At 36.1% G+C, this 12,018-nt stretch overlaps 1 protein-coding gene across 1 annotated transcript in view; it reads left to right on the plus strand.

Annotated features, from left to right (window-relative positions):
* The first annotated feature begins 2,718 nt into the window (after nucleotides 1–2,718).
* net1 (neuroepithelial cell transforming 1) overlaps nucleotides 2,719–12,018 on the plus strand; it is a 32,427-nt gene continuing 23,127 nt past the window's right edge. Inside the window, exon 1 of the mRNA XM_077234650.1 lies at nucleotides 2,719–2,987. Within this exon, the coding sequence (XP_077090765.1) occupies nucleotides 2,863–2,987 (125 nt within the window). The 5' untranslated portion in view covers nucleotides 2,719–2,862. The remainder of the gene's footprint in view (nucleotides 2,988–12,018) is intronic.

Genomic DNA, 12,018 nt, shown 5'->3' on the forward strand with positions numbered 1-12,018 from the left:
TGAACCTTGTTTTGGAGGTTTCTGCAAGGCGCTGTTTTCCATGACGCTGTATTTGTGACTGGTGCAGAATACTGAACAAAAAGGCTATGAATATGTTCCATTAAATCAGTGTATGAATTACATTAAGCATTATTTATAGTATGTATTAATATCTTGATTTGCATTTTATTTTTATATTTTCACTTTTAGTTTAAGTTTTAGTAATTACATAGAGTAAAAGCACATTTTCGTCTCAGCTCAAATGTTTATTTATATAGCAATTTTTAAAAAAACAATGTCTATTTAGCTTTAATTTATTTCAGTAACTAGTAATTAATGATAAATTAATTTATTTCAGTTAGTTGCCATGTTAACATTTCTAATTTTCTCGTTTAAGTTTAATTTATTATTATTAATAGTTATTATATATATATATATATATATATTTAAATATTAAAAAATAAATTAATATTTAATATTTCAATTAATGAAAGGTTTTTAAACATGGCATGATGGAATGTCACAGGACTTCATTTAATTTAAGTTTCTCATTAAAATTACAATCAAATCACTTGACGAAAGTAACCAAATTCTTCAAAACGAGGTTCAAGGATAACCAGGGCTTTTATGGCGCATGGATAAATGTCAATAGAGTAGCGTTTAATTGTGTTACTGTGAGCAGCCTTAACCGATCACAGACTGTATTTACTGTATGAATAGGCCTACATCATGAAAATTTGTGTGGTTGAGTCTTCTCGTCTATCTTACTTTCTTTATTGGAGTTTTTGAGTGTATTTGTTTTTCCTACCCTCATTTGAACTGTTAACTGTCTGAGAGTGCCAGTAAAGAGAGACTGTTACATAAAGCTCTTTCTCCCTCTCTGGCTGTTCCTGCCCCCATCTCTCCCCACCAAAGGATGACTGATTTCCTCTGGTGCTGAGAGTCCCTTCTACCATCTAGCACCATTTGAAATCGGTTATAATGACTGGGGATCAATTCTTCGGCTTCCAATTGCACTCTGAACCATTAGTGCCCTTTTCCTACTGCATGAGTGCTCAAGCCTTTGAAGAGGTTATTGCAAATAAAATAGGAATGAAATAAATGTTTTCCTTTCAGCTGAAAATGACTGGAATTTAAATTAGCTTGGTTGTTATTTTGAGGCACCTTATGTATTTATCAGCAAATAAATCAACACTCCAAGGCAATACCTGCTCCAAAACTGACTGTCTGCAGTTAAATTCTGCCCTCTGTTGGTTTAAAGGCACTACTGTAGGTGTTAGATGTGCTCATTTAGGTAATAGTTGGACGTCAAAATCAAGTCAATTGTATTTGTATGACACTTCACAATAAAAAATAAAAAAAACTTTACAGAAAACCATATTTTAATCTTTAGATTAAAGCTGGATAATATAGTTCACATGGTTAAAAGGTCAAAGCAACTGCGTAATTTAATCTATAAACTATTTTGCCTCTATTTATATTTTCCTATATTGACTGATGTTGATGTTAACTTTGGAAACATAAATTTGACCAAAAAAAAAAAAAAACACTTGCATTTTAACAATTTATATTCTTAGGGAAAATGTAATTGTGTAAGAAATAAAAGATTGCAAACCTTTGCCTAATAACCTGTAACCATAAGCTACTGTGACTGAAACATGAATCCCTCCATAATAAAGATGTTTACACTTAGGGAATTATAAACAACTGTTTCATTATCAAAGTGCATGTGTTTTATTATGATGTATCCTTCCTGATATTTTGTGCATATATGCAGGTCCTAGTTGGTTCCGTTAATTTTGCTTTACCAACATAGAACATATGGGAATTGAAATACTATAAATTATTAAACAGTTATAATAATAATAATAATAATAATAATAATAATAATAATAATAAATGTGTAACTACAACAACCTTCAATGTGTTTATTGTGCAGGCATTTTTACCAAAAAAAAAAAAAAAAAATTGAAGACAAAAATGGGTTTATTGGTTTACTGACTCATAGTTACAAAAAGTTTATTCATTGGGAACTGACAAGCTTTTCTTTGTGCATCTACAATGCTTGAACTGTTTTTGTTTTTTAATTACCCACACACAATAGGCATCATTAGTTTGAAATAAACAAGCTTAACGTTTTCAGCTCTAATGAGGTCTGGATATTGTGAGGGGTAAAACTGGCACAAAAAAACTCCCTCAACACTTAAGAAACAATTTAGATATTACAAACTGACGTCCTTTACACCTGATCTGTCTCCAAACTCAGTTGGGACAGCTCATGTTGCCATTTTTATTCAGATTCCTTGAAATATTCTAGAAATAAGGGCCCCAAAGTTTGATGTGTTGAGTAATAACGGCTTCAGTGCATAGATAGCAGTGTTCCCTGTTTCTGTTACAATACTGTATGTTTATCTTTATTGGAAATGTTGAATAGACATGATTACAATAATATAAAATCATCCAATAACATAAAATCGCCAAAGGGGCGATTTTACACCGTTTTGCTTTCATATGTAAATATCGTTTTTAGGTACTGATTAGTTTCATTAAAATGCAAGAAATTATGGTTTGTTCTTGGTAAATGAAGATGGAACTTAAGAAATAGTAGAATAAAAAATTGTAAACAAACTAATAAAAATAGGAACACGAGACAGCAGGCGCGCAAATGTTTCGTCACTAGTCGCCTTAAACCCCTCCCCTATGCTCACATGTGATTGGCCACGATTTCAGATTTCCGCCATATTCAAAAAATCGGTCCTATCCGTTGAATATCACTACCTTCCCCCTTTCTGTATTCAACCCTCGAATTAACTCATTTTGATTGTATTACGTTTTGCATATACAATTTACAGTAGCGTATTCCAGGTCCACTTGTTGTTTCAAATGGAAGAAACCGACGGATCTCAAGTGGCGATGACAGAGCCGGTGAACGAAAGACCGAAGAGGAACAAGAGAAAATCGTCGATGGTGGATATGGAGGACGCGTCCCCAGAGCGTAATTTCAAACGGTGAGGAATATCATTTTAGATACTTTGTTGTTCTTGCTATTCATTATTACTTTATAGTTCGCACTATTGTATTCTGCGTTGGTATTCCTTTGCGAATTATCCCTCTGTGCAATTGTGCGAACTGTAATGGATGTGTTATAGATAACTGTAACTTAGTTGATTGTAATACATTTAAGTTAAACTGTTTTATCTATAACGTTACATTATAAACAACATCTAAGATGTTACCATTTAATATACGACTGAACAGGTGAATATAGATGTAGTAGTTTGTTGTGTTTTCATAGTGAGTAAAACTTCCGCAATATGTCGACACACAAAAACAAAGCATGACAGCAGGAGAGCACTATATTTCTGTAATGTTTTATCCTAACACACGGTGGCGCTCATTTCGCACAAAATAAGAGCGATATTCAAGACAAGACATTAGAAATACAGCTCAACCCTCCTAATTTTAAAAGCGCACTCTAGTATTACTCTAGTAATTTAAGATTAGCCTAATATATAAAGAAAGCGATAGTATTTTCTGTCCTCCTCAAGGGCGCTGTCAATTGACATCACTTGATCAGTTGTGTAATGCATTTGGCTGATTTAACTACAATTTTACTTTGTTTACAATGTTTACAAAGCATATACAAGTAGATCTTAGGCTAAGCAAACCCAACAATAAAGTAATTTGACAACACAATATAAAGTAAACTTTATATTGTTTCCAAATATTTTTTTTTTCAAAAGCTATAGCCTATATTTGATTAAAAGGTTCAAATGAATGAATGACTGTCAAATCCTTGCATGGCAATTTTACCGACATTATATTGAGGACAACTGATAATGTGTCCAAGGTTCCCTGTATAAATAGATCATGCCAAATATATTCAAGATATTTCACATAAACCCTGAGAAAGCAGACAGGGGGATGGGAAGCATCACAATGTGCTTTTATCACAGACTAAAATAACAACAGTTTATTTTGGCAAAGGGTCCGATTTCTTTCTCTCATGCCTTCTGACTGATTGGAACACCAGTCTGTGAGACCCAAATTGCCTCCTACAATACAAAAAAACAACTAAAATGGCATGGAAATGATAATTTAAAATTTTTTGGAAAATATGAGCACTACTTGCCAGCTGCCACGATGATGCAAAGGCATTAGTTATTTGGAGGATGTGATGTTCTAAATGGTTTTTAGAATGTTGCTATGTAGTTGCCAGGGTGGTTATGAAAACATGATAATCAAGATACAATTATTATTGTCGCATTATCAATCCAGCATACCCCTTTTTTGTTCAAATTGCAATTTTCTGTGTACAAAATCTGTGATTGCGATTTAAAAATACAAAATAATTCTAAAGAACAAAACACCAGTGTTTGCTGTGCTTGTTTGTAGGGCTGCACAATTTAGCCACAAATGTTGTGCTTGTATGAATGACTCATAATTAATTATTATAATTATTTATACATAATATAAAACCTTAAACAGACCTAAAAATATTACTATTTTAATAACACTTTCATAATAAAACAAAAAAGTAGGCTATTTACCTAATAATAATAATAATAATAATAATAGTTTTATTTTATGAAAAACTGATGGGTGACCTGTTAACATGCAGGGAGCCTATAACTATAAACAAACTAAAAAGGTCTAAGGTTTTATTATAATGTATTATTATAATAAAAATGTGTGACTGACAGTCATTTCTTAATTACAGTAGATATGCAAAATGTTTTTAATATGAAATATGAGCCTCTTGTGAAGTATTAATTTTCATATTTTTAGCCAAAATAATGTGATGTGAGCATTGCTGAAGGGCGTCCTCGTGCAGAAAGTCCAAATATGCCAAATATGCAGATTACATGACGTGCAGCCTTGAAATACCTTTGCAGCAATATTCTGTTAACAAACAGAGACGAGTAGTGGACAAGATTATTCAGATAGCGCAGATTATAGATAAATACATAGAAATAGATAGATAGACTAGATATAAAGATAGACAGACAGACAGATATATAGATATAGATAGATAGGCTAGTATATGCGGCAACCGCACATCCAATGGCGCGGGCGCCTCTGACGTGCGACCAACTCTACGTTGTCAATCTACCTACTATATATTTCTATCTATTTATCTATCTCGCTGCTAGCTATCTGTGCTAACGTTATGCTATCTGGCTGTCTGCCTATCTCTCTCTCTATACCGCCCACACAAGCACCTGCCAAACACAGCGACAGACACGCGGCGGCTACGTTTACAACAACATTTTAACCGGAGGAAGAGATAAACGCTTAGAAACGCCCATATAGCTAGCATGATGCCTTCTATTTCTAGATGACAAAGACAAAGTTTACCCGTACTAAGACACTATGACAAAGGTTACCGGTATTTATCTGAACTAACGTCATGATCACTGCCACTAGATATAAAGAAAACGTTGATTTTTCACTCGGTGCTACTCAATGACAGTAAAAAAAAAAGTGTCGTTATTGTGCACTGCTGCTCGTAGACTAGCTCCACTGCTCATTGCTGCGTTGCTAAATGATAGCAATTCACCAGGACACTTCACCAACTCTCCACTCATTCTCCGGCTCAGACCATGCATTTAATTGGATTTGACGGCCATCAGTTCTTGGTAATTCCTCATTTGCCCTCTCACGTCTGGCAGGTTTGAAATTATACGGCTGCGGGCCATCATACATGTTGGCTCTTGCCACCGCTTCCTCATCCCAGTTAGTCGCCATAGTTCTAATACTTGGCTGAGGCTACCTTTCCTCCACTTCTCCCCAATGTGACGTCATCACCGAATTGCGTAAAAAACCCTGTCTTTAATACCATTTTGGAGACCACTTGAGTGATTTATGTACCCATTAATCGACAGTGGTGGTTAACCTGCAACATGAGTTAATATATGCTGCGCTCTTTCCTCAATAATAAAGTAAACGCACCACAAAAATTACAGCGGCAATATAATATAAATATAAAACGGCAGTAAAGAAAGCATCTGATCATAGCGGTGTGGATATGTTTGCACCCGCTCTGCAATTCACCTGCATCATGTCAACAGGCTAGTCTCAATATAAAGAATGCTTTAGATTATAGACTATATAGATCTGGAGACTAGAGTTTGATTTAATCTCTTTTCTATGCATGACACATTCACATTAGCCTAACTCTTTCAGCATTTTCCTAAATAGCTCTTTCAGCATTATCCTGAACATTGTAAAAGCATTAATTTCATGTGTTATAGAACGGAAGAGAGGCTCTCGGGAATGCGTGTAAACATCACATCCTTTGGATTTTCCTGGTGAAACCGACCCGAGTCCTTCACATAAAAATCACTCTACTGACTTTCATAGGCAACCTAGGAAGTCAGGGAAGGTCTCGTTTTTTAAGTTGGTTACACATTGGCAATACAAAAAGCTGTTAATGCACGAGAATTCTTACATATATCCCCTGCTTTACAGTGAAACATTGAAACAGTTAAAATGATTCAATGATGCAAACAGTTCATTTCGGCTGTACAGCAGCTCTAAAAGAAAATATTGTCATTGTTCAGCTGAAGTCAGTTCAATGTTGATTCAGTTTCGTTGTGAAGATCAGTCCAATTCTTATTCAATAGTGTCAGTGCAATCAAATAAACAATATTGTTGAAGAAAGTGTTACGCTGTTAAAATGTTGATCTCAATTTTTATCAAAATAACTGATTATGATTTTTGCCATAATCAAGACGCCCTAATTAATTGATTTAGTAATACTTGCCTTATTATATATGAATTATGAGGGGGGTGGGGGGTGGAAGAAAAGCTCATGATCTGAAAAGCCCACCATAGGTTTTGATTAGGCTTGGGCGGTATCCAAATTTTGATACCTTCAAACCTCCTCCCTATTTTACCGGGGTATACGGTATTACCGTGACTAATTAAAAATTATGACATAAGGCTCAGACAGCGTCACCAAACTGTTGGCTTGTGCCTACACCGCTCAGAAACTGAATACCAGATCGGGCAAAAAAACAAAAAAAATCAAGGCCAACCCGTGCACGTTGATTCTGATCCTGACTGACGGCATTAAATGTAATAATGCCTACGGCTCGTAGGCCTATTTAGACTAGACTATTTTTAATACGTGGGCCGTTATATTATGGTGGCGCCAAATAATTTTTTAACCCATGTGCTGAGGGGGTGGTAGATATAAATGCTATTTATAAATGAGCAAAAATGGGACAATTTATAATATTTAATTATTTTAATTATGACAATTGTATTCATTTTATTAATTACTTTAAATTAAATTAACAAGCAACAAGCAAGAAGTGCATTTGTAAATCCGGTGACACGCGTCCATTGGTTTTTATTAATACAACTTTTCTGTCAGTGCTGCAAAGATTAAGTTGACGATCGCCATCTCCTAGTGAACGCGCATATAGAGAAATGCAAATCATGGATTACATAATCAGAAGGTATAGGCTAGCCTTTTTCTTTTCGTTTTGAATTGTTTCGTTTAAAGAAATTGTCGATTGATATCTCCGTAGTGAACGCGCCTATAGAGAGAAATGCACATCATGGATTAATCAGAGTATGCTGCCTATATTTCTTTTTCCTTTTGAATTGTTTCGTTTAAAGAAATTGTCGATTGATATCTCCGTAGTGAACGCGCCTATAGAGAAAAATGCACATCATGGATTAATCAGAGAGTATGCTGCCTATATTTCTTTTCCTTTTGAATTGTTTCGTTTAAAGAAATTGACAAATCGCCATCTCCATAGTGAACGATAGAGAGAAATGCACATCATGGATTACATAATCAGAGAGTAGGCTAGCCTATTTCTTTTCGTTTTGAATAGTTTCGTTTAATTTGATGATCGCCATTTCCGTATGAATGCGCATTGAGAGAAATGCACATCATGGATTAAATAATCAGCGAGTGGCCTATTTCTTTTCGTTTTGAATTGTTTCGTTTAATGACATTTCAAGCTTTATTTAGATATCTGTCATGTCTGTGAGACATACACTGAGTTTCGGTTAATTTATGATGAGATTTCAATGCAAGTGACCGCGGCGCGCCAGCCCACGATAATGTCATGATTATGTTGTCTGCTATATTTGATTCTTATTTATTATTGGTTGATAAAAAAATTATTAAAATTAAGATACTATTTATACAAAACGAAATTCACTTTAAAGAAAGGCCTTTTACAAAATGAAACTTAATTAAGTGGTCAATGACTGACTCCCGATGCATCCCATCTTACTCGTGCTGTTCAGTTTTCATTATCAACGTAAAAAAAATTACATTATAATATTTTAACAAATATAAACTAATGCGCTTATTTAATGAATTCGGGGCAAAATGCATCTTTGCAGCAGTGAGTGGGTGGTTGTTTCGGAGATGCGACATTAGGTTAGAGGTGTTTCCATCTCTCGCGGTCACCTTTTTTATTGCAACATTTACATATTGCCTCATCAGTATTTACCGCCTCTCCCTTCTCTCTCTCTCTTTCTCCTCCACACTGTCACTTGATGACAACTACATAAGCATTTTTAGGCATTGAATACATTATATTTATATATTATATATAAGTGCCGGTAATGACGGTATTGAAACTGATACCGATGCTATTTTAAGACCCCGCGGTATACGATATTACCGAAATACCGACCAACCCTAGTTTTGATGCGGCGTTATGTCACAGAAAAGTGAAACAGACCTTTATTAAATGTTTTGTTTTTGGCCTTGTTTTTTCTCTCTACCAGTAATCCCCAATGAATTAGTCAACATTATCTTGCTTCAGTTCATACGCACTGAAAAAAACGATATGGCTGAGATAAGAGCACGACGTCACTGTTTCACACATAGTGGGATGTCGTAGGTTTTTAAGGCAACCGTTATCCAATTTCAGATTATCTTTTCTCCTAGCCGTTTTGACACTCAAGCCCTTTGCGTGGCCTTTTACAGGTTTGTTATATATGATGTCATATTTGACAGTGAAAACCACAACAAAGAGAGCTTTTGAAGCCGTATTAGAATGATCTCGATGAGTAAGTGACATATCATTCCTCCAAGGCCTCTCCTTTGTTTGCTACGTAAAGCATGGTGAAACCAAACCTACTTATCTTAACCGGAGTCCTTTCAAGTGTTATCCCACCTTAACGTCCGTGGGATTTCTTTCTCATTGACAGAATGAAAAAACACCTGAAACCAATGTTTGCCATTTCTTTAAAACTATTAGTTTGTATAGTACACTGTGACTACGTAGACAGCCAAATTTCTGGATAAAAGCATGCATAAAGTGTTGTTATATTTATATAAATTCCTACACGCATCAAATAATCCAGATTGCCAGCGTATCAATGACGTCACCTTGTGAATAGACCAAGTTACATTTTAGGCTACATGTTCCGATACTCTTGTCATATCAGCTGACAATCAAAAGCGGTAATAGTAATGTAATGTTCTTTCGAAGTTCTTAAAACAGGGCAAGCCTCATTTTTGGTGTATTTGTGATTCTGTTACATTGCCTGAGTGTTAGAGTGGTGTGTGTGTGTTGATTGTAACCATCATGGGGTGTGTGCACTATTTGTTCCGTGTTTGTCATGCCAATGTCCAGCGTTTCACACAACACCTCGGCATTCCAGACACGTTTTAGAAGCAAAGCACACTCACACAGGATCCCTACTCAGTTCGTGAAGCTCCCAAACAGCACAGATTTTTGGATGTCTCCATTATCAGATACTCCTGTTTCAGGCCTTAGAGTCTCTGCTATTGAGCTGAAGAGTTGAATAGTATAAGGTATTTGATTATGGAGAATGTGTTGAGGGCTTCCAGAAACAGGCTTGGGAACCACTGCCTTAGGCATTTTACACAATATAGCTACAGGTCATGGGTGTGTTTTGTTCTGCCTTACCACAACTATTCAGATCACATTTTTTCTTAAAAAAATACCATTTGTTCATTTGAGGATGTCACTCTTCTCAGCATTTGTATGTAAACCAAATACTGTGATCAATCAATATTTAGGAAAATAATATATAAGCACTGCCCAATGGCCCGGGCCAGCGTAAGCAGTGCTCAGGACAGTTGACTGAACCCGTCACTTGCCCGATCAGGCTGGTGCTGCATCGTCACAAAAGTTGATCATTTGCACGTGTTTTTCAGCCTTGCCAATTTAAATATTCAAGTGCAAGAAGGCGCAAAAGAAAACTCAATTCGGTACTCTCTGTGTGTACATCACACATCCAGTAAGCCACCTCTCAGACAGCGTACATTTGATTATTCAAGTTCTGTACCTGAAAATCTGAAAAGTACTGTTTACCTACTGACCAGTTGTTAGCATTGAACCCTGTAATAATATTTTTAAAGGTGCAGTGTGTGACTTTTAGCGACATCTAGCAGTTCGGTTGCGAGTTTACACTAAGGGCTCAGCCCACCGCTCACCCCTCTCTTTCGAAGAAGCTACGGTGGCTAAAACGGGACAAACATCGTCGTCTGAGACGGCAGAGAATAGCCAGAGTAAACCAAGTTTCTGTACCACAGTCCATTATAAACCACATCATGGATAAAGTTTACAAAGCCATAGTCAGGTGAGGATCAAGGGTCTTAATACGTAATATAATAATAGTAATTAGTTGATTGTCTCACGAACGTAACCAGCACATTTCTCCCCACATAGCAAACCCATAATACAGCGAGGGAGAAGAACCACATGAAACTATGCAACTATACATTTTTTCTAACAAATTTTAGCTGGCTAATATGAGCTGTTACTGTGGCTGAGCTGATTAAAGCGTTAAGCCTCGTTTATACTGGACGCGTCCGCATGAGCCCAAAGGTGCGAGCGGCAAAAATAACGTGATTATAACAGCGCGCGCGCCTCCGCATCCCCTAGACACCATTTACTACACACAATGGGCTTTTTTTCTCTGATTTTGGAAACTCGATCGACTTAAAATGCTTCCAAGATCAACGGGTTGGTGATTCCTGTAACTGTTTTACGGTCAATGACAAGAGTACTAATCAGCTGTCTCACGAACGTAACCAACACATTTATCCCCACATAGCAAAGCCATAACGAGGGAGAAGAATTAAGTTACATGAAACAATCCAACATGTTTTACACCACTGACAAGGGAAAAGACACTACTCACGGTGTTTATGGCTAGCTTCTAGCTTTCTGCGGCTTCTCTTTCAAGGTAGTGACGAAACGCGCTCTGTAACGCTGTTTGTTCGCTGTCGGCTACGGTAGAAACATGACGTCACAATATGTCGACCTTCATAGAAGGGGATTCCCGCGCCTATGTAGATATAAATGCCTCATTCTAAGGTAATAAAAAAATTACGGTTTATTAAGTAAGTTCTTTATACACCACTGAACACATACTTATGGACGTCATATTGCATTTCTGTTAATAGATACTCAAAATTTTTACACATTGCACCTTTAAATATATGAATCTGGAAATTGTGAATTTTAAGGTAATGAATTTGAGCTATTTTACATGCAAGCACAAAGTGCGTGAGAAGAGAATGTGTGGTATGAATTTCATGACTTCACAGCATGTCCCAATATTGGCATGTTACTTTACTGCACACATAGTGTACATATATTTTTTTTTTTATCCGTTTAACTTAAATATGCCGTATCTACTCGCTATGGTCTATTCCTCATCAGTTCGGCGTGGAATGGAGGACACTCCATCATGGGATTGGCAGGTCATTTGACCTACTGTTGTTTTTAGCAGCCAAGACCACCCACAGTAGTGTCTTTTTCTAGTGGACACTGATATAGATTTTGTACTCTGTTTGCTCACTGCTTTGCATTGCACTGTTGTTTTGAAACATCCTCCTGTACAAAACACAATCACACAAAATTCAATTCTAAGTTAAATGAGTCACATTTAGTATAATAATAATAATATTTTTTTATTTATATAGCGACTTTCAAACACCCATGGTCGCTTTACAAAGATAGGTTTAAGGAACAGAATCAAAACTATTTGAACGAGTACTTGAGAACCAGCCTCTCTAACTTCACA

Source organism: Siphateles boraxobius, unplaced genomic scaffold, assembly GCF_051911475.1.
Source record: "Siphateles boraxobius isolate OS27281-9 unplaced genomic scaffold, OSU_SipBor_1 19, whole genome shotgun sequence".
NCBI classification, from domain to species: domain Eukaryota; kingdom Metazoa; phylum Chordata; class Actinopteri; order Cypriniformes; family Leuciscidae; genus Siphateles; species Siphateles boraxobius.